The sequence below is a fragment of the Diadema antillarum genome, unplaced genomic scaffold (genome assembly GCF_040938485.1).
Source record: "Diadema antillarum isolate AM-2024a unplaced genomic scaffold, OU_Dant_1.0 scf00000151, whole genome shotgun sequence".
NCBI lineage: Eukaryota > Metazoa > Echinodermata > Echinoidea > Diadematoida > Diadematidae > Diadema > Diadema antillarum.
This window is the reverse complement of record NW_027271040.1, coordinates 1,400,147-1,423,944: the sequence shown is the minus strand read 5'-3', so window position 1 is coordinate 1,423,944 and position 23,798 is coordinate 1,400,147. Positions and strand designations below refer to the sequence as shown.

At 39.8% G+C, this 23,798-nt stretch overlaps 1 protein-coding gene across 1 annotated transcript in view; it reads right to left on the bottom strand.

The window, feature by feature from the left end:
- Window positions 1–8,089: 8,089 nt before the first annotated feature.
- The window catches only part of LOC139721829 (matrilysin-like), a 61,405-nt gene continuing 45,696 nt past the window's right edge, over window positions 8,090–23,798 (bottom strand). Inside the window, exon 8 of the mRNA XM_071633149.1 lies at window positions 8,090–8,251. Within this exon, the coding sequence (XP_071489250.1) occupies window positions 8,090–8,251 (162 nt within the window). The remainder of the gene's footprint in view (window positions 8,252–23,798) is intronic.

The window sequence follows — 23,798 nt, the reverse complement described above, 5'->3', positions numbered from 1 at the left end:
TCCAGTCAAAACAAACACATACCATCCCTCTCCCAACCCATATAAAGAGATCCCTCTCCTATCCCTCCCCTCTCTCCCTCCTCATCAATCAATATTTTTTGCTTTAATTTACAAATTTGCATATTTTGTGTGGTTTCCTGCCCGATTCATTCCTCTCCTTATCACGAAAGGGGGCGAGAGACGGACTGTTTGGCGCTATGTCGAAGTAAAATGGAATCATTTTCTGGCTGACCAGGTTTTCATGAATACTTGTGGCATTAACAAGCGAGGTGACTTACTGACCAGAAGTCTACCAATGCGAACAATGTATGCTATCCCTTGACCCCAGCGTTGCTGACATTGCGAGCTATTCAACGGTTTCCTACATTGGATATGAAAAAGCAACCATCCCTATAAAGTAAATCAGTTCACTGCCGCTGACACGGAACACATTCTAACACACAGCACCTCATCTAAACTGATGATGCGAAGAGACAATGACGAGTAGGAAAAAGAAATGTCCTTCAATTCTTTTTTCCTTCTTTAATTAAACCACATGTCATGCCGTCAAGTCCCATGCTGTCTTCAGAAGATGAAGAAGATTCACATTATTCCAGTCTACGTCCACAAGCTGGACAAGAACTTACGTCATTCTGCCGTAAATTCATAATCTATGAAAGCATTCACGTCACTCCCAAGTGGAAACCTTTTCAAACATATAAAGCACAGGCAAGGAAAATACCATTATCTACTTCTCCCTTTTTATTCCGCTGCAAAGTGGTTAGCGTCACACATTTTTTGTTTTTTCCAATTTGACAAGTATTTCTACAAAATATGCAGCAGGCACCAAAGGGGGAGGAGGTGCAAAATGGCTTTGTACAAAGCAAAGTAATGTTTCTGAATAATTCATCAGATATAGGGCTGATTTGGACGCGAGCTCCTCGGGGGACTATCTCTAAATCCTAGTTGAATACGGAACCACGATCCAGCACCTATCAACCACAGATGGGCGAGCGTGATAAATGCCAAGGAGATGTGTGCGAAGGCGGGGCAGAAGCTTAGAGATGCACGCATAACGCATCGCCAAAGAGAGACTATCGTGGGTGCATGGAGTTGTTTCAAAGAATGCAATAATGACAATCATTCCAATTTGTGACATCACTTTCTATTAATATCATTTAAGAATACATAGATACAGTATATTTCACAAGAAAAGAGAGAATCTTATCAAGTTGTACAAGTGGTACAAAGATATAGTGCATATATGTATTTATGTATGTGTATGTAGACTTTGCAAGTGTGTTGAATGAGTGTGTGTGTGTGTGTGTGTGTGTGTGTGTGTGTGTGTGTGTTAACACGTATGCACATATTTACCACATGAATCACATTCTCATTCACTCATGAATAGAAAGTTGCCCCATACATATCTAACACCTGTCTGCTATTACTGCCACATCAAACAAACCCAAATACCACTGATGATGTCATTGTATGTACAGGCTTTGCTTGAATACTATTTGTTTGACTTTTAAAAAGACATCTTCAAGGCAGGAGACAAGATTAAGTCATAAATATCAATACTTTTTTGAAAATATGTACAGCATGTCTGGTACATGTATTGTTCTTCCTTATTTGAATATGATCAATAAACCACAACATTTCAGAGGAAAATCAATTTCATCTCTTTTCCACAAGAAAATTACCAAGATCAGAAGTGCAGATTAAGTGTATAAAAAACAGACCAATGAGTGCTCAAAAATATGCTTGGTTCTATATCAGACAGCAGTTAGCATTCAAAAGCTGCAAACAAAAGTATGCGAACACAGCATACCTATGTCATTCAAACATGCAACGACACTTATTTCATACACCACAACACATCCACCTATGCACACATTACGCAGACTGGTGCACACATACATGCATGCATACGCACGCACAAACATGTCCGCATTATATCATGTGCCAGATTCACGCCATGCTACTGCATGGCAGACAGCAAGTTCGCGTAGCAGGAACAAACACTGGGAACAACCATATCCCCCCCCCCCTCCATCCCTCCGCTCATGCAAGATCGCCCGGCACGAGCGCCGAGTGATCCGCAAGCCAGATTTGACGGGGATAAGCATACACTAACGCACTCACACACACACGCACACAAAGACACCGACATCCCACGCAGTATAAAATCGGCTGCAAGCTAGGCCCCCCGCTTCGACAGAGCAATAACCACTCGTTTCTTGGTCTCTCCCCGGCATTGAGTTGTCATTGACTTTGCCAATCCAAAAACACGGAGGAGACACGCAGACTCCCCCCCCCCCCCCCCCCATCCCTTTCACATACTCCCCACATTCACATAGGGGAGATAGGACAAGGATGGCACTCATACGAAAAAAAAAGAATAAAAGAAAAAAAATTGCAGAGACAAGGTCGCTGCTACGCTGTCTGAAGCCAGGCGGAATAAAAGCTGGCATTCAAATTACTGCAGCGCAGGAAATGCCTGGAGGTAGGCGCTGTTAGTCTATCCATTAAAGACCCCCTTTTCCCCCCACCTATACTTTGCAACATTCACACGCATTACAGGCAATTAGCGTCCTTCCCGGTGTGTAGTGAAATAGCATGCTCAGTTGTCGTAGCAACTACTGGTATTGACAAATGAGCGGCCCAACGCTGCTTGCTTTCCTCTCACCGAAAGCTGGCATTCTCAGTTTGCTCCACGAGACTACGTGTTCAGCCTAAAGGGTACTGCGAGGCATACATTTTTATATGCAGAATGATCATATTGGCAGTGAAATCAATTGGACTGCTGCGAGCAGTGAACTGTACACTGACAAACCAAGTCCAAACTCAACACACCCTGTGCCGTCCTCTAATCGTGAGTGTGGGCATGATTTCTTCTCCTGGGGAAAAAAAAAAGAGTAAAACATCTGAACTGCAAAGCCATATCATTATTCTCTTGCGCAGGAATGGATGAAAGCGAGATATAATAGCACCTCAGTTTCAATGGCAATTTTTTCTTTTGAAAAGCAGTATTTTGCCTTCAATCCTTCTGTTAAGACTTGTATAGGAGTAGGTTCTTGGGATACGTTTACATTTATAACAGAGCAGTACAGAGAGAAGTAAGATATACAAGGCCTAGTATCACATCTCATGCTAACAATTTATGAACAAAATAATGACAATAACAATAATGATAATGGATAGTCTTCTTAATCCAGGGTTGCCTCTTCAGTGCCGACACTGTTCTACTAGAGGGCCCTACTCAGCAACGATATGGTTAAAGTCTTTTGTATTCATAAGATTACATTTCTTTAAACACAAAAACTTCATATATTCAATGCAAAGCATTAAAAAAAATCAAATTAAATGCAAGCTTTGAATGCCAGGTTTGCATTTTATTTTCAATCACATCTTGTAAAAAGATTTATATGTCATTATATTGAATGTTTACATAAACTCAGGCTTATAAATTGCAATAAAAATTGCATTCCTCCGCATTGCTAATTTATAGCAGTACAGAGGGAAGTGAGATATACAAGGCCTGGTATCACATCTCATGCAAACAATTATGAACAAAATAATGACAATAACAATAATGATAATGGATAGTCTTCTTAATCCCGGGTTGCCTCTCCAGTGCCGAAACTGTTCTACTAAAGGGCCTTACTCAGCAACGATATGGTTAAAGTCTTTTGTATTCATAAGATTACATTTCTTTAAAAACAAAAATTTCATATGTTCAATGCAAAGCATTAAAAAAAAATCAAATTAAATGCAAGCTTTGAATGCCAGGTTTGCATTTTATTTTCAATCACATCTTGTAAAAAGATTTATATGTCATTATATTGAATGTTTACGGAGAAACTCGGCCCTTATAAATTCTAAAAAAAATTGCATTCCTCCGCATTGCTAATTTATACGTGAAATCTGTGTACGTAATGAAAATCTTGCTTGTCTAGTTTTATCATGGAAGAAAACAAAAACAAAAACAAAACATCTCAGCCAAAAGCCATTCTAATTTTTTGCTGCAATCCCTATAATTGTTTTATTTTTGACATTTAACAGAAATCCACGAACATGTGACTGGAATTAGTGATGCGAGTTGAGCACGAACTGAAAGTTGTCACCATCTGCTATAGAGAATATATAAACGTAGAGGGAAAGTGTTCAAGGAAGCAGTCTTATTCAGCTTCTGCACCTTAGTAACCAGACTGCCTTTCTCACTACGAAGATGGCATGAAAGAGGCATCAATGAAATTACATACGGCTCTGTCAAATGCAAAATCTCGTCTCCTTTTACTCTCCCCCCCCCCCACACACTACCATCCATCCATCTTTCTGTGTATAAATACACATTACTTAATGATACGAGAATGTCATATCGTGCAAAACGACGTAACCAACGACTGCCTCCTCGGCCTGTACGACAATCCTTGCGCTGTACGCCGGGGTTTGCATCGAATTAATTTTCATGGCGGGCAAAAAGACAGGGCGCAGATCTTTTCTCTCTCTGCCATCATTCCTCTCAATGTTGCTCTGCGCTTCGGAGACGACCAGCGCCGCACATACCCGATATTAGGTTAGCATATGTGACGGCAGATCGGAATACAGCACTGACTGATAGACATGAATCATACCCACATTAGTAGACTCAACAATCCAGACTCGCACCATGTCTCATTTCTGACGCAATCATCGCCAACTCTGTGATCAATCGTCAACTTCTCTTTCGCATAATCTCTGCAACGAAGCTGCCACTTTTGTCACCTTGCAACCTGTCCACAGCATCTTAGCTTGCCAATATAATAGATATAGATAACTATCTTCTGTTGCCACAATACACAACGAATCATCGCGTTTCACAGCCGAGTCAGCTAGGTGCAGACTACCACCGCTCTCCGATGTGCGCTGTATGGTAGCTGTATTAGGCACCTCTCTGCAACTCCCATGGAGCAAAATAGATTGGCTGTCGAAACATGGGAAACATGCTCACATCACCATCCCTGTATTCTCAATCCAAATCGAATGATGCTGTGTTCATGCACATGTAGATGAAAAACAAGATATTCTGATAGGCGAAGCAAAATGATATCATGTCGAGAGTGTGTGAAAAAAAAAAAAAAATCTTCCCCCAACCCTTCCATGATACCATAAGCAGCTGTGCCTCAAAAGTTTAAAAATCAAAAGAAAATTATTAAGGTGCTTTACTACTACCAACATAAAAGAATAAAGACACATTCAGCTAAGAATCCAAAAGCTTGAAAGGGAACTATTTTCGTCATATTTATGCAAAAACTAGAAATGTCGCTACAGCGACTGGTTATACCCCCGCCAAACAACATTTCATAAGCTTTGGTCAAAAAACTGAGGAAGTAGTTAAATCCGCAAGATCTTTCCTTGATCTTCTGCCATTAATATGCCGTTACCATGGCAACGTACTTTCGGGTACTGTCGAAAAATGCGTCTTGCACATCTACAACCAAAGGCACACATCTGTACCAAGTTTCATGGAAATTGGGCAAAAACTGAGGAAGTAGTTTGCAACACAAAATTTTCCATCATTTTGGCTCATAATATGTGAGCTGTTACCATGGCAACATACTTTTTGTCACCGTCAAGAAATGTGTCATGCTGACCTATATCCTAAGACAAACATTCAATATGAATTCCATGAGAATTGGAAGAACACTGATGAAGCAGTTTTGCCATGAAGCATTTTGCCCTATATTTTACCAATAACATGCCGTTACCATGGCAACGCACTTTTTGCCACTGCGGAAATATGTGTCTTGCACATTAACATATTCAGATGAACATCTGTACCTAATTTCATAAAAATTGATCAAAAACTGTGGGAGGAGTTCGCGACGCAAGATTTGTACCCATTTTTGCCCATAATATGCCGTTACCATGGCAACGTACTTTTGGGTACTGTCAAAAAATACGTCTGGCACATCTACAACCCAAGGCACACATCTGTGCCAAGTTTTATGGGAATCGGTTGAAAACTGAGGAAGTAGTTCGCGACGCAAGATTTGCAACGGACCGACCGCCCGACCGCCCGACCGACCGCCCGACCGACTGACCGCCCGACCGCCCGACCGTCCGCTGATTCCTATATACCCCCTTCAAACTTCGTTTGGCGGGGGTATAATAATTTTTCATGCCAATGCTAGCCCCATGCACGGATATGCCCATTTCAACATTTCATTGTATTTAGGATGCAGTATCTTTCTTCCAAGCTTTGATCTGTAAAGAATATTTGATACTCCTCCATTCAATTAATGAAAATGTCACAAATAACCTTTCTAAAATCATGATCACCCATTGAGCATCGTCTTAAATCACAGATGATTTTATAACAATTATCCCACTTTATTTTCAAAACACAAACGGCTTAAAATGTCCCCCATTCAGCACGTTTGTGAGATACCTCTCGCATTTCATAAATTTTCCTTTTAGGGCACTCTGCTGGTGGAATAGAAGAAGGAAAAAAAAAGCGGATACATTTCGATGGTAGTGCCAAGTAGCAAAGGACCTATTACGGAGTACGACCTGGCAATAAATCAGGGGCTACGCACAGTGCCGTAACTCAATCTTCATGTATCTAAACCTCAGTCACAGTGGAAGGCAGCGCAGAGACACGGCAGGAATAAGCCCTAGCTTGGGGGGGGGGGGGGGGGGGGGAGGAGAAGGGGGGAGTGTTGAAAGAGGAGCACACATCATCTGTCTGAATGATCTGTCTCTGCTTTCTTCCCCTAGACTACTGCTCCTCCCCTGTAGCTTTGGAGAAACCAAAAAAAAAAAGAAAAAAAGAAAAAAAGGGAAGTTTGGCTTTCCTCTCCCAATAAGGTATGTTATGAGACAACACCAACACCATGCAACCTAACTGATCTCATTCAGACTGTGTACTAAGGTTACCATAAGGGGAGAAAAATACACAATATTCTTAGAATAGAAGGTAAAGTGCTATAAAATGATAGCTACATTTCATCACCCAATCTTCTAAGTGCTCATATATAATACAAACATGATCAAATTTCAAATACTACGGTCACAAACTGGTAGTTTTTATAACATGCCAGCCGCTGTCAATAACTGTGCTCAGTTCCAGCCAGTCAAATAATACATGCATGGGACTATGTGATCAAGCATCAACAATTAATCTAGACTTATGCATCTTAAAGCCCCGTCACATCATCGATCTTCATAAATCTTTGATGAAAACCTTACTCCTACATGGGCCATGTCATACAAAAAAGATTTACCAAAACTTTGATGAAAAATTAATCAATTCATGTAGTGAACACTATTAAATGCTTCTTAAGTTTTTCCCACCTGTTTCTAGTACATATCTGCAAAGCTCCAACTGCAAATACATCATCATTCCATATACTAGTATAATCATATTGTGATAACACTGCTGTGTCAAGATCATTGAGTCACCTATCTTGCAATACAGCCTGTATGTGCATCACAGTATCAGAAAAATAACAATGTTACGTCAAATGCTCAATGCTACAAATTGTACGTCAAAGCTCAAAAAAGGGAAACTATAAGTAGAGTTTGTAAAATGTTTGTACACTTTTGGTATAATAAATGAATTGGTGTTCTTCATTTCTTTCTCTGATAAAGACTTGTGGGACAAGAATATGGTATGAAGAGTTATGAAACCAACCAGCTACACACTGTCATTGTGGCATTACTATTTCTTTGTACGTGTTCATATACGTTGTACTTCAGTTTCTTGCTTTCTTTATGGTAAGTACAGTATTCTCTACATGCAAACATGTCAAGTACACTTTGCATATTATCAACAGGCATTCCTGTGGAGTATCGATAGAATGCTCGGGTGTCGTACAGACTTAGATGAACTCCCTGTTGATACAGCTCAATCATCATGCGGATGTAAACAGACATTTGGCCGCTCACACCGCGCAAAGGGCATGAAAATCACTCGCTCTGAGGTACAGTACCCCGTCCTCAGTAGGGGCATCCACACATTGCACGATAGACGACTGCAGTTAGCACATTCCGTGTCGTGTCGTGTCACACGCTGCCGGTCGGTCGACAGAAGACACCCTGTGGGGGGAGGGACTAAAAATAACCCTTACTGACCCACTTCCCTCTCCGCCGTGTAGTCTACCTCAGCATTCAGCTGCTTGGGGAAAGGGGAGGGAGGAGGAGGAAGAACGTTGATGGGTAGGTTAGGTTTGGAAGGGTGAAGGGGTGGGGTGGGGGCTTCCTCTAGACAGCTACCAGCCCTCTGTAGCTGCGTTCATCATATTTCCTATGTTTGAAACATGTTTCCATACCGAAAACCATTTGCAAAGGCCTTTCGGATCGCATTTGTCAAGTTGTTGCGCTTGTCACCTCTATCAGTCGGGAGGGAGGCCTTGTCACTGCGCAGCTCCATTGCGAGTTTGACCTGAGGAGCAGAGATGCGTAGTTGGCAGGCCTGAGCTATAAACAGTTAAAACACACCTCAAAATGATTTTGCGTTTATCAACTCCACAGAAACACGTTTCTGGCTCAAACATGTTTGTAATCATGTCTTCTTCTTTTTTCAGGGTCTCATAGACACGTTTCTCACCCCATAATCTGTTAACGCACTTTGTGTCTTTTCTCATTGGAGATACATTGTATACAGTAAGTGCATGTGCAATGCTTCCAAGAAATACCACAGTATTTCATGAATAATAATGGTACTCAATGTGAGTGAATTACCAAGGTATCTGTTATATCATGGTCTTGTGTCAATAAGAATGGAGCCAACAAATTACCATGGTATCTAATATCACAGGTATACCAATGATAATTCTACTAAATGTGAATGCACTTCTATTATACATACAATGTGTATGTGCACTTTTTAACCTCTCTCCTCAAAACAAACAAACAAACATAATGTAAGCAGAAGAGAAGAAATAACTTACAAATTGTGCAGTTATTGTAATCTAGGATATCTTTTTAAAGTTAAACTGAATGCAACGATTGGATAGGCCCAAATTTCCTAAATGAATGAAGAACATTTATTAAAGGTTTATATATCATATACAACAGCCACAACACAACCCAAGAAACACACACGTCTGCCTAGCAGACAATAAAGCTGATGAAGACTTGAGGTCGAAAGCTTCTACCACCAGCCGGCATTGTGCGACATCTACTGTCCTGATCATTGTCTCAATCATATACAGCTAGAATATTGCAAATGAGCTTTCATTGCCTTTGTGAGTTCTCTGAAGCATTCTGTTAATCACTTTGTTAAGCTAAGCAAGAGATGTTTATCTTTTAAATGCTACATTGCAGCCATGAAACATATACCTGGTATGCTTTGATATATTCCATGATTATTTTTGGAAACATCCAAAACATTAATGCAATGACTTACTGTACAGAGCTCTCTCTGAAAGGCATTGCCTGAACTTGTACGCATGATAAAATTTTAGAGCGTTCAGTATGAATCCCTACAAGGTGTGGGATTGTGCAGAGAAGCCATAGGAGTATTCGACTGCATTGTACACCATCTTGCAGGAGAAAAACATAAACAAACAACTTGACCTACTAGTCTAAATGACATCAACCACGGCTACCAGTATATCAGATAATATAGCGCTAACGTTATCACATTCACACACACACACACACACACACACACACACACACACACACACACACACACACGCATACACATAGAAACACAAGTATTGTAATTTAATTGTTAAAGGGACTGTACAGTACTGGTTGAGGTGGGGATTCATGTTTCGAACATTTCTAAGTGAGATAATGAGAAACCTCTTATGAAATATGAAAAAGCATGTAATTTTAAGAAGGATTCAATGTTTATTTGATGAAAATTGGTTTTCAAATGGCTGAGATATCCCCAAAAGTGATAATAATAAAAGGCGACAGGCCACGTCTTTTATTAGAATCTCTTTGTTTCACCTTGTGTTTGGATATCTCAGCCATTTCAAAACCGATTTTCATCAAATAAACTTTTGATACCCCTTAGAATTGCATGCTCTTTGACATCTCATAGAGTGGTTTCTGAATACCTCACCAAATGTTAAAAGCTAAATCCTCACCTCGACCAGAACTATACACACCCTTTAAACATACACATGTGTATTTTCATTGACGTTAACCCGCTGAGGATGGGCTGATTTTGCTACAATACGCATTTCCCATTGACACTTGCATGAGTATACTCTGGACTTGTCCTCAACAGGTTAAACTTGAGAGTTCTTCCGTAATCCCAAAATTTCTTATTTACACAAATGTCAAATATTGTGATAAAGACTGCTGTAAACAAAAGGTATGTTTTGCATCTTTTTTCGACAGTTTTCTTTGAGCAACAAATAACCTTGAAAGCAAAGAGTGCAAAAACTCTTGCCAATATTTTCAGATTACAATTCCATTTCAAAAGCTCACAGAAACAGGTTGAGTTTAGGACAAGCTATCTGAAGTTAAATATATCATATGCACACCATATAAATGTACTCTGAAAAAGGATCTTTTTTTTCTTCATAAATTAACTACTGTAAATGCAGAAATTTTCGTGGTCATTTATTTTTGCGTATTGCGTGCTACTTCTGGCTAGCGTGAATTCTAAAACCTGTGAAAATATCTTCACAATTTTTTCTGCAGATTTTGAATAGGTTGACAATTGCGCACCACGAATTCAAGTACCCTTGAATATGTCTTGGAGCCGCTCAATGCCCTTGAATATGTCTTGGAGCTGCTCAATGCGAAAAATTAGTCACGCGAAAATATCGACGTTTACAGTATGCAAATGAGCATTCAGTTTCACTTTCTCCACATCACTGATTATTGTGAAGTTCAGGTAATTGGGAACACCCACACTTTCGAATGTTTCTCCATTTTTTTTTTAACACTTGTGTCTTGCCCAAATATTTGATATTTATATGATAGACTTGCAATGACAGAATGAAATGTCTGTGAGTCAAGTTTGAATGTAGAAATAAATGTTGTCGAGAAAGCTGATGACATAGAAGAAAAAGAGACCTTTTTGGTATACATTTTACAATCATGGGACACATAAGATGGGTAAGTATTTTACAAAGCTCGTCCAGAACCAGAACTGTGGACAGCTATATTCACAAATCAACTGAGTGGATGAAGCAGCTAGTGTACAGAGTACTTCATCATGAACAAACCTTGAACAGGTTTCATCTTTTTTTCATAAGTACTATGAGACAATGAATGCTTTCTGTGTACATGTTTGTGCATAGCTATTTGTGTGTGTGTGTGTGTGTGTGTGTGTGTGTGTGTGTGTGTGTCTGTGTGTCTGTGTGTCTGTGTCTGTGTCTGTGTCTGTGTGTGTGTGTGTCTGTGTCTTTGTGTGTCTGTTGTATGAAATGCTAGACCCTGGATTTGAGAAACGCTGCACCAACTTTTGCTCAGAAATTGTCAGCTTGTGCTCCAAAATTGTCACCTTTTGCCCCGAAATCGTCACCACTAATGACAGCAGCAGCACCTCCTCTCTGCCTTCTGTTCAACAACAACAACAGAAATCTTACTTGAACCTCTAGACGCCCTCTGATCTGCACATAACCTCTTGCGCAACGGGCAATACGCATGCACGCACGTTCCCAACAAGGCTTTTCGAGTCTAGTCATTCTCCCAGTCAGGACAAACGGATCCTCCTGTTTCCATCACTCTCATAGTCCCACCGTCCCCCCCCCCCCCCCACCTCCCTTTATCCAGGGCTTTGCTTCTCTCAGGGCAACTTGTCATCACAGGCCCACGTTATTCACGCTTGCACTCCTATCAGTGCGATCGATCCAACTAACAACGTATCCGCCCATCGTTGTTGTTGTTGTTGGGGCCAACTACCGAGGAAAGTTCCCAAACAGCACCGATAATATTGGAAAGATAGCTAATTCATGTTGGAGATAATATACCAACAGCGAAAACCTTGATTTTTTTTTTGCAAGTGGTGGAATTCTTTCGCAAGCGCCCGAACAATTTCTCCCCAAAATCGTCTGATGATGGCACAGAAACCCCAAGTTTTTAGTGTAGTGTCTTTCCACATTTAGCATCTTCCTCCCCACCCCGCAATGAAAGAGTCCGCTTCATCGCCCAAAATATCACATTGGCAGCCAGGAATAAATTGTAGTGATTTGTCTACCTAGCGGCTGCTTTTTCGAACAACAATCCAAGTATTGTGCGGGGAAACCCACTCCAGCTTAACATTTAATGAGCCGTCTGTGCCGTTTATCTCTATTTTTTTCTAGTACAGCTTGAACCCAAATACCGCTGATTTTAAATTTTTCTCGGAAGAACCACCATATTTTCCAGAAACTCTGCATAAGACACATCATGGTTACTGTATTAAGCAAGATTTTTTTTTGCAGCACGACATTTTCACAATTTGGAGTCAACAACCTTTTTCATGGCACTAAATTTTCGTAAATTGCCACTGGCATTCAATGCGTACAGTGTAGACAAGGACTTCCATGTGCATTCTTATTTTGCTAATCTAGGCTCTTGCAAAATTCGCAAAATTAAAATGCATGCAAACATTTCTGGTTTTACCATAGACCCCTACTAGATTTGGTTTTCCACTGCTGACTTTAACTGCCATTATCACAAAATCCTGAACTACCTAAATATTGTTCATTGGTGGACTAGGCTGAATATAAATCTGTTCAGTATCTTACCTTCATTACTGCTAGAAATGTAATACAGTTACCTGTTAACCATGACCTTTGACCTTGTGACACTACATACCTAAAATTACCCTGACCCTACTATTTTTATCCATCATTCATAGCATGTTTCATTACTGCAGGGGCCTTTAGCTTGTCTTAAAAGCAATAAGGTAACAAGGAATGATGAAGTACAGATGAAAATATACGGCCTGGAAAACAAAGTGGAGGAAGAATAAATAACCAAACATAGAACCAAACAGAACAACAAAAGCAGCATCATCATGGGGAAACTAATTATGTACACCAGCTGTATCTGCTGCAGTGTGGGAATATGTACATTAGAGAAGCATTATAAATCCTGTCTGGATTTCATTCCCATGATAAAGAAATGTCAGATCTATAGCGAATCATGTCTCATCTTCGAGTGACTTAGAAGGGAGCATCTATAGGCATAATGCTCACAGAGGAGACAAGATAAAGAGATTTGGTTTGAAAGCATCTTGAAATCTCCAGAATCAGCAAACAACCACTAGTGTACATGATTCATCTCACTCCTAATATTCTGTCCACGCTGTGGTTTAATACTGGTAGCAGGCAGCGGCGTACTGACATTTTTTTTTTTCATCATAAAATGAGCCTTACACTTGCCGGTTCTTACACCACGATGTCTTTGTACCTTCAAACACGCACAACACATACACACAAAACACAAACACACACACTCATACAGGTACATAGGTTTCACTATCAACGTGCATTTCTACTGCCATGCAAAGCTGACTACAGACCGAAGGAGAGAGAGAGAAAAAAAAATGCCCCTTCAATAATGAAGGCATCACAAACAAATCAGTTTATAATAAATGCTAGTGGTGAATAATGCCAGGAGATGAGCACAAGTATGTTTGTGACTACACACTGGTGCATGTACTGCTGTTTACACAGCTCCTATTCACACCACATAATTCAAATGGATATTCAATTGCATGCCAACTGTTCTGCCAACCACCACTAGGCCACTGGCAATCACACACACAAAAAAATAATACTAATGAAAAATAATAACAATAGTATTCATTTTTTTATTATGTAAGAAAATATGTTAAAGGGGAATAAAACACAAATAAACATGTGGATTGAGTAAATCCAGCAATATAGCAGAATACATCATAAAAGTTTGAAGAAAATCATACAATCCATTGAAAAGGTATGAATTTTTACATTTTCGGTGCAGCCATCGCTGGATCAAAAGACAACTACAGTTTGTGATGTCACGTGTAGAGCTAAAATAAAGAAAATATTTATAGAGAGAATTCCACAAAATCTCAGTTTCTATGAAAAGGACACAATCCCGGGACTTGTAAGTGACATATGTTAAGAGTAATATCATTCCCCCTGCTTTGTGAAAGAGCTATGTCAAGTGCTTTTTCATTACGCTAGAAAAGTGAAAACATGGTAAACTGACTCAATATCTTCTTTTTATCACTGTCCATACATGGCATCACAAAGTTACATAATCTTCTCATCCAGCAATGGCTGCACCAAAACTTTAAAGGACAAGTTCACCTTCATAGACATAAGGATTGAGAGAATGCACAGCAATATTAGTACAACACATCATTGAAAGTTTGAGGGAAATTGGACAATCGATGCAAAACTTATGAATTTTTTTACATTTTTGTGTTGGAACTGCTGGATGAGGAGACTACTAGAGCTTGTGATGTCATATGCGTACAACAGTATAAAGGAAATATAAAGAAAATTCAACTTATTTTCACTTTTCGCATAATAAAAGAGCACTTGACTTGCCTCTTTCTAAAGGCAGGGGGAATAACATTACCCATAACATATGTCAGTAACGAGTCAAGGGAATGTGTACTTTTTTCAAAAGATGAAATGTTGTGAAATTCTCTTAATATTTTCAATTTCCAGCCTGTCTTGTTGTACGCATGTGGCATCATACACTGCAGTAGTCTTCTCATCCAGCAGTGACTGCACAAAAACTTCAAAAATTAATAACTTTTGAACGGATTGTCCGATTTTCCTCAAACTTTCAATGATGTGTTCTGCTAATATTGCTACATTCTCTCAATCCTTATGTTTATGAAGGTGAACTTGTCCTTTAAAGTTCCACAACTTTTGAACAGATCGTCTGATCTTCCTTAAACTTCACTGCTGTGCTCCACTAATATTGTGTCAGTCCTACAAATCACATACGTAGATAGGTTTCATTCTCCTTTTAATAGTTCCCCCCACTTCCCTCTCTGCACATTTTCCCTGCAGCAGGTCTACTCCCAACTACAATTACATCAACACGACCAAGAACAAGTTTTTGCTTGCCTCATAGTATAACATAAGCAATACTTGCACTTATAAATCATGTCGGCTTCACCAGTTGAACTGATTTTAACATTTGTTTGCACACTAACATCAACAAGCATCATCAATATGCACCAAAGTTTCACATTCCCATCCGCTCCATCCCCCACCTCCCAATTTGGTTACATTGCTTACAGGGATGGTATAGTATTGGTTGAGATGAGAATTCAGTTTTTAACTTTTTACGAGATATTTAAAAACCACTTTCTGAAATATCAAGAAGACAACAATTCTAAGATGAATTCAAAATTAATTGGATGAAAATCAATTTTGAAATGACAGATATATCAAAAACAAACTAAAACTAGAAATATCACTTAAGGTGATAAATACCCCCGCCCCGTGACGACAGTCTTACCCAAGGAATGATCTTTCCTTGATCTTCTGCCATTTAAATGCCGTTACCATGGCAACGCAGCTTCCGACACGTCCGAAAAATATGTCTTGCACCTCTTCCCACCAAGACTATTGTGTGTGCCACATTTCATAAGCTTTTGTCAAAAACTGAGGAAGTAGTTCAATCCACAAGATCTTTCCTTGATCTTCCACCATTAATATGCCGTTACCATGGCAACGCAGCTTCCGACATGTCCAAAAAATATGTCTTGCACATCTTCCCACCAAGACCAATGTGTGTGCCACATTTCATGAGCTTCAGTCGAATACAGAGGAAGTAGTTCAATCCGCAAGATCTTTCCTTGATCTTCTGCCATTTATATGCCGTTACCATGGCAACGCAGCTTCCGACACGTCCGAAAAATATGTCTTCCACATCTTCCCACCAAGATCAAGGTGTGTGCCACATTTCATAAGCTTTGGTCAAAAAACTGAGGAAGTAGTTAAATCCGCAAGATCTTTCCTTGATCTTCTGCCATTAATATGCCGTTACCATGGCAACGTACTTTCGGGTACTGTCAAAAAATGCGTCTTGCACATCTACAACCAAAGGCACACATCTGTACCAAGTTTCATGGAAATTGGGCAAAAACTGAGGAAGTAGTTTGCAACACAAAATTTTCCATCATTTTGGCTCATAATATGTGAGCTGTTACCATGGCAACATACTTTTTGTCACTGTCAAGAAATGTGTCATGCTGACCTATATCCTAAGACAAACATTCAATATTAATTCCATGAGAATTGGAAGAACACTGATGAAGCAGTTTTGCCATGAAGCATTTTGCCCTATATTTTACCAATAACATGCCGTTACCATGGCAACGCACTTTTTGCCACTGCGGAAATATGTGTCTTGCACATTAACATATTCAGATGAACATCTGTACCTAATTTCATAAAAATTGATCAAAAACTGTGGGGGGAGTTTGCAACGCAAGATTTGTACCCATTTTTGCCCATAATATGCCGTTACCATGGCAACGTACTTTTGGGTACTGTCAAAAAATACGTCTTGCACATCTACAACCCAAGGCACACATCTGTGCCAAGTTTTATGGGAATCGGTTGAAAACTGAGGAAGTAGTTCACGACGCAAGATTTGCAACGGACCGACCGCCCGACCGCCCGACCGACCGCCCGACCGCCCGACCGCCCGACCGTCCGCTGATTCCTATATACCCCCTTCAAACTTCGTTTGGCGGGGGTATAACAAAGTAATCCTAATAGAAGGTGGGTCCCACCTTTTATTATGACTGTTTGTTTCGGATATTTTGGCTATTTCAAAACCCATTTTCATCAAATAAACTTCAAATTCCTCCTAGAATTATATGCTCTTTCAAATTTCACAAGAGGTCTCATTATCTAAAAAATCATCATTAAAAAAAAAACATTGGAAACCTCAAACCCCATCTCAACCGAAACTGTACCATCCCTTTAATCACAGTTTCTAACTCGCAGCTAGTTCAGCAACTTGGAGTCTCTGTACTTGGTTTTTAAAGTGTTCTATACTTCCACTATAAGATTTAAAAGATTAAAAGAAGAGTCTTTAAAAGTTGCTGTCTTGTGATACAAAAACTGGTAATATTATAACACTAAATTATATGCAGATCACTGTCTGTGCATACTGTCTATTCCTACTCTACTATGTTTTAATATCGCACACGAAAGTGGCGGGATACAAATACACGAAGAACGAACCGAAATAAGAAGCATGCTTCCTAAAACAGTGAACATAAATTATGCTAAAACATGCAAATTTGCAAATTGTCAAATTGAAAAAAAAAAAGAATTATCAAAACAAAATCAGCAAAGTATTGGGAGAAGCAATCTTTAATTCCCAACAAAGAACTGAGCCATCTCTCAACTTAAGAATTCTCTGAGGCTATTTCTAGTATCATCAAGTCCATACATACATTAGTTATTCGAGTATCAACTGCCCGATCAATTCAAAACCACCCATAACAAAACAGCCACATAAAATTCAATTTCTAGTGCTTTAGTACATGACAAAAGACTTATATCTTGGGTCTACCCTTCTATGCATCTTAAATTGAATGGCCTTGAGATATACACTATCATTACTGCCAGATAGACAATAAAAGGAAGATTTACTGCAAAGTGAAAGTTGTTTGTACAAACTACTGTAGTCTATTAAAGTATCATGAAACTCTCAATAACTTACAGATGAGATGGGCATCTACAGTAACATGTAATTTCTTCGAGACACTGAAACAGCGATCTTTTAATAGGTCACCGAGGACACTGTACACCAAGAAATCCTCAGTTGTTATTAAAGGTAAAGACGACACTTGAGTAGGCAAATCAGATTCTTTCTTGAATTTCTATGAAAATATAGGGACATTACAATGAAAGAACATGCCAGTGCATTTGAATGCAACAAAATATATGCAGCAACAGTCCGTCTTTTGAAAAAAATGCTAAATTGTATGCCGACGGTCACAGCATGGAGTAAATGAAGACAATGCTGGGCAGGTTTCGTCCAGTTAAATGACCGAAACAACTCTCTTGAACTGCCAACCGAAACCTACCGGTAGAAACTCCTTAGACGGTTGTGTGGTATCATTTTCCTGTTTGTCTTTACGTCCTTGTATCAATGGAATACAACTCTCCTAGAGTACTCGTCCTTCTTTTGATACGACTATGGGGGTGGGGGTGGGGATCACACTGAACTGGGCTCGTAATTTTAAGAAGATGACTCATGAGAATAATGTAAAAGAAAGTTCATGCTCACTGCAATAAATGTGGAAAAATTTGGTGCTCTTGTCTGACGATGAATGAAAACTGACACTTTCAGGTTTCAAGGCTAGTAATAACCTAAAATTGGCAAAGAATGTTCTTTACATCAAGTCAGATCTTCACATGCCCTATTCATTACATTTATTAATTCAGAAGGTAAACATTTATTCAAGCAAATCCACACTCACAGTCTTATGGCATGGCCACTGCCCTCCTCTGATGGAACTTCTTGGAACGTACATTACAGGATTGCACAAAGAGAAGAGGAGGGGGGCTTCTGCCTTCGAAGGACTTGGTAGAAATGAGTAAGATATAACCCTGGAATGCCACATTTTCTATCTGATTGATTCTGTCGATTCAATCAAAGGACCATTACATCTGACGACCTGACACCCTTTAAGCAAGAGAAAAACTAAACTACCAACTGCACGTTGTATTCCTCTCACATTTTATCTGCGAAGCAGAGACAGATTATAATTTACAGTTGAACCTCTCTTATCCGGCCCCCCTTAATCCGGATCTCTCTATTATACGGACGCAATCTCGCCGTGCTTTTGAAAAAATAATTACGGGAGGAAAGGGGGATTCCCAACTCCTTGAGAACTCCTACACAAACACACATGAATCACATATTACTTCCAACATGATTAACATACATTACATCAAATTTCCTTTCAAATTGCTTACCTTCAGACATTTTAACATCCCCAAACATCCCCAAATGTAACAATGAAAAGTGGCAGTATACACATTATTACATGTGGTACTACAATGGGCTACATCAGTACATGTGTATGTACATGTACATGTATAAAGTATTGAGTCTCCCGTATCCGGCCAAATCCCTTATCCGGATGAGCCCCAGTCCCGACTTGTCCGGATACGAGAGGTTCAACTGTATATGAAGTCATGGACTCATCCATGCGTAACGTGTAATCCACACTGCACATGAGGCCTAATCAACGATTGAGTTGCGACAGCCAATACCCATGACCCTGACATTCTGGTGTAGGGTATTTACGTGAACTTGACTGTACACATTGTGCATGCGATGGACATGGATTTCAGGTGTAAACTGTATTTTCTCCTTTTTTGGTCCCTACTTTGTAAACTTCCATTTATTATCATTTTTTCTTGATTCTCTTGCTACCATCTTGCACATAAAAGTTCTCGATTGTAAAGACTACTGGTACAAATGTGAATAAATCAGACTTGAACAACTACTGTCCATTCAGCAAACTTTTTCTATAAATTTTAGTGTGACACGATCATGAATAAAATACAGACTTCCAAATACTTTGGGTGTAAGAACGTAAGAATAGAAATAGAGGCAGAGCATATGATGAAATCCTGATCAAGGGAACACAGAATCTTGTGACGTAACAATGCACATCTGTACATGACAATGGCCTCGCGCTTCGGAGACACCGTCTGCAAACAGATTGTGAAGATTGGCGGGGGTGAGGGAAATATCCCTAGTTGGAGTGGGAAGTTTTGCGAGAAGTTTTGCGAGAAGTTTCACGGCAAGTTTGCCGTCACACTGGCAAAACTCTGAGATCTTAAAGATCGCGAACTTAATCTTCTCGATCTTTTGCCAGTCTGACCATGCCTACAGAAACATTCTCATAGAACATTGTCAGCAGTACGTCATGGGTGTATTTTCAAAGATACTTAATATACAACTAAAGCCCACCGGCACCCTACATGGCCTGGGCCCCATGTCATCAAAAGATAAAATCGATTTTAAATTTCCTTACCACACAGGCTGCCATAGACTTACAGTTGAAATCAACTATATAATCGATTTTAACTCTTCATAAATGAGGTTGTATGACCTTCCGACTGTCGGTATGATATTTGGGTGGGATTGGGTGGGCTTTGCTGATATTACAGAATAGGGTTGTTAATACGAGTAGTCCAAATGAACCCACTTCATAACGATCTCCCCTCCCCTGGATCTCATCCCCGCCCACCTCCCCACCCCCGCTCCACGCTGCTCTCATAAACTCACACACATGTTAACTTGTTTTGAGTTTAGAGTGGAGGCGACCCCCACCAGCTAGCACTGAGTAGCAGCCGCTGCCGAGACGGACTGGAAAAGCACTTTCTCCCCAGCTGACATTTGCGAGAGTTTCTCTCTCGGCCGGCCCCCGGGGCTGAGGATTTGCTGGAGACGTGGGAGAAGGCATCCGATCAGGCAAGCGCGGCTACTGAGAGGGGGGAAATTAAGTAAGCGCTCGGATTAATCAACTAAGCTACATTTCCAACAATGCAGCACATCCAATGTCTTCTTCCCTCTATCTCTCCCTCTCTTTCTATCTCAAGTTTATATCTCTCTTTCCTCTACCTCTGATCTATCTCTCTCTCTCTCTCTACAATATGCTAATAGTTCGCATCTACATCTCTCTCCTATATTTCTCCAATCATCTCTCCCTCTATCTCTCTCTCCTCTCTTTCTCGATATATTCCAATATATCTGTCTGTATCGGTCTTCTCTCCCTCTCTCTTTCTCTCCTTGGCTCCACTGGCCGTGTAGACAAAATAAAAGCACAGTTCTCACGCCGCAGAGATACGGTCTTAATATTCAAACTAAATTGATGGGAGAAAACATACGAGAACATACTGGCTTGGCAGGCAAGGAGGAAATCAAATCAATTTAGCTGTATCGTGAATCACAGGCCTTTGTGTCTACACGCAGACACACACACATACACAACGCACACACATACATACAAATAAACACAAACAAACAAACACACACAAACACATCGATGCCTGCATGCATACAAACATACAATCCTACACAACACATACATACACATATTCAACAACAACACACACACACAACGCACACACATCGCACACACACACATTCATATAAACACAAACAAACACACACAAACACACCGATGCCTGCATGCCTACACAACACATATACACACACACATACATACAAATAAACACAAACAAACACACACACATACACCGATGCCTGCATGCCTGCATAGTAACACACAATCCTACACAACACATACACACATATTCAACAACACACATACACACATACACACAAACAACTAGACCCGGAATTTGTCAAGACTGACAAATTAGGTGATCCGATTTTTTTTAAATCAATGATTCGAGTTTTCACCTGAGATTAGGGACATTGGTCGTGTGATGTTTGGATTCTCATTTTGAAAAGGGAGTCAGACCTGCCATCTTGGATGCCGAATTCCGTATCAGTCAGTCCGCAGCGCGAGCGAAAACGCACGTATTTATTCAAGTCGTATGCACGGCTGAGCGGTGCTTGCATACGTAATGAGCAGATACATGGTCATGAATAAATCCGTGTAGAACGAGTATTTATTGTCAGTTTTCGACACTTTTAATATCGACTGAAAGAGAAAACATTAGCAAATATGCTAATGATCAAAATAAAACGGAAAAGAAGAATATAGAATATCAAAATCTTTCTCGAATTCGGTATTGTATTCAAAAATATTCCTTCACGTTTGACGCCAAAAAACTAACCTGAAATCTTTCATGCCCCTCTAAAATATGGTGAAGACTATGTCCGCTAAAGTATATAGTATCACAATAAGGGCAAGTTTTCTCATCCTCATTTCAAAACGGGTCAGGAACTAGCAAAATTCAGAGACATGTCTAGCGTCGAGTTTAAAAAGATTATCCTCGCGTTCGCACCGGAATTCCGGGTCTGTGATTGGTCGAAATCTGTCGCAAGACGCGGCGTGTCGCATTGCGTAGTATCTTTTGGCTGCTGACTCAATGTTGTGAGTTCAAAAACTATGTATCAGATAAAAGTGTCATTGATATGAGTAATAGCTGAATAGTGTACAATTGAGTTGGAGCTAATTTGAAAATGAAAGCCTATATTAGTTTCATGAAATCCATTATTTTTTTAAATGTTAGGTTCCAGATTGTGATCGAATTTTCACTCTCTATACAAAACTTGAACTTTACACAGAAACCAATGATGTGTATGTGAGTGTGCACTTACAATGACCCTGAACAATGGACCTGGCTACCACCTGTCCCGAGCTCTGCTGTAAGGCACATGAATGCTTTATCAGTTATTCATGTGGGTTGCCCTGAGCACTGCTAGTCTGAATTCTTGACACAGGGTGAAATGCATGCACATGAAAGAAGTAAGCACATGTTTCCATGTGCTTGCACACACCACATTTCAGAATGAACAAAGACTAGCTGCGATAGTGGAATTCCTCATGAAGCATTCCAATCCTGGTCATTGTCCACGACCATTGTCTGGGTATCAACAACACACTCCACGCGTGTTCATTCACAACCCCGCTTCCGGTAAGAAAACATAATTTGCCTTGTTTTCAACAGGAAAATTCACAACCTTAAAAATGGTGCCCCTCTTCGTTTTTTAATTGATCATACTCGCTTAAGTTTCACGATTGTGAAATCGAAGAAATTACGGAGATCTATTTTCAATACCAGTCAGGAACTAGCAAAACGTCAAACTATGATCTAAAAGCTTCTTGAACATTGGCAAAATAATCGTTTACTTTGATGCTAAAATTGACTACTATATTGAGATCAAAAACAGGGAAATTAGGTATCAAATTAATGAGCATAATCAGCTCTATAACCTACCCAACCATCCTGGGTCAAACAATGCACTGCGAAAGCTATGAAAGCTGTTATTGCGACCTCTGCAAAAACTCTCGCAAAGTATCGCGTAATCTCGTTAGTCTCAAGGGCACAAACTGCGCAAACGTGATTCTGAATAAAATTGTCGTTCGTGCCTCATTATCGCACGCGCTGCGGACTGACTGGTATACACTATCAAAGATGCAGAATGAAGTATATTTGACCTTTGACCCCACTTTGCACCCCCAAGATGGCATCTGAGCAAAAAGTGGTTATTTTGTGAAATGATTCTTGTAACATGGTCTTTGCGTGTGCAAAATATGGGAAAGATAAGACATGTATTCACCAAGATACAGGATGAAACATTTATGACCTTTGACCCTAGTTTACATACCCAAGATGGTGTCTGATCAAGTAGTTGTTATTTTATGAAATAATGTACGTAACATTAACTAAACATGTGCAAAATATGGGGTTGATAGGGGCTATTTTTCTTGAGTTATTACAAAGAAAATTGGAAAAAAAAGAAATATGAAAATACATCGAAGATAACCTTTAATTTCAACCACGTTTTTGGACATGATCCCGACACCATATGAAAAACAAAGGGAACACGTACGATAGCGCAAAGTCTCAGCTACAACATATTAAAATCTGGGAGAAATTCACCGAAGGGTAAGTGAGCTAGTGCTCGATAAAGACAATCATGTCAATTTTCACATCTAGAAAAATTCCCTCCCATAGAGATAACACGTCATAACGAAGATAAAGAAAGAAGTACATATGACCTTTGACCCCGATCTGCACAGACAAGATGGCATCTGAGCAAAAAGTGGTTATTTTGTGAAATGATCCTTGTAACACGGTCTTTACGTGTGCAAAATATGGGGAAGATAGAACATGTATTCACCAAGATACAGGATGAAACATTTATGACCTTTGACCCTAATTTACATACCCAAGATGGCGTCTGAT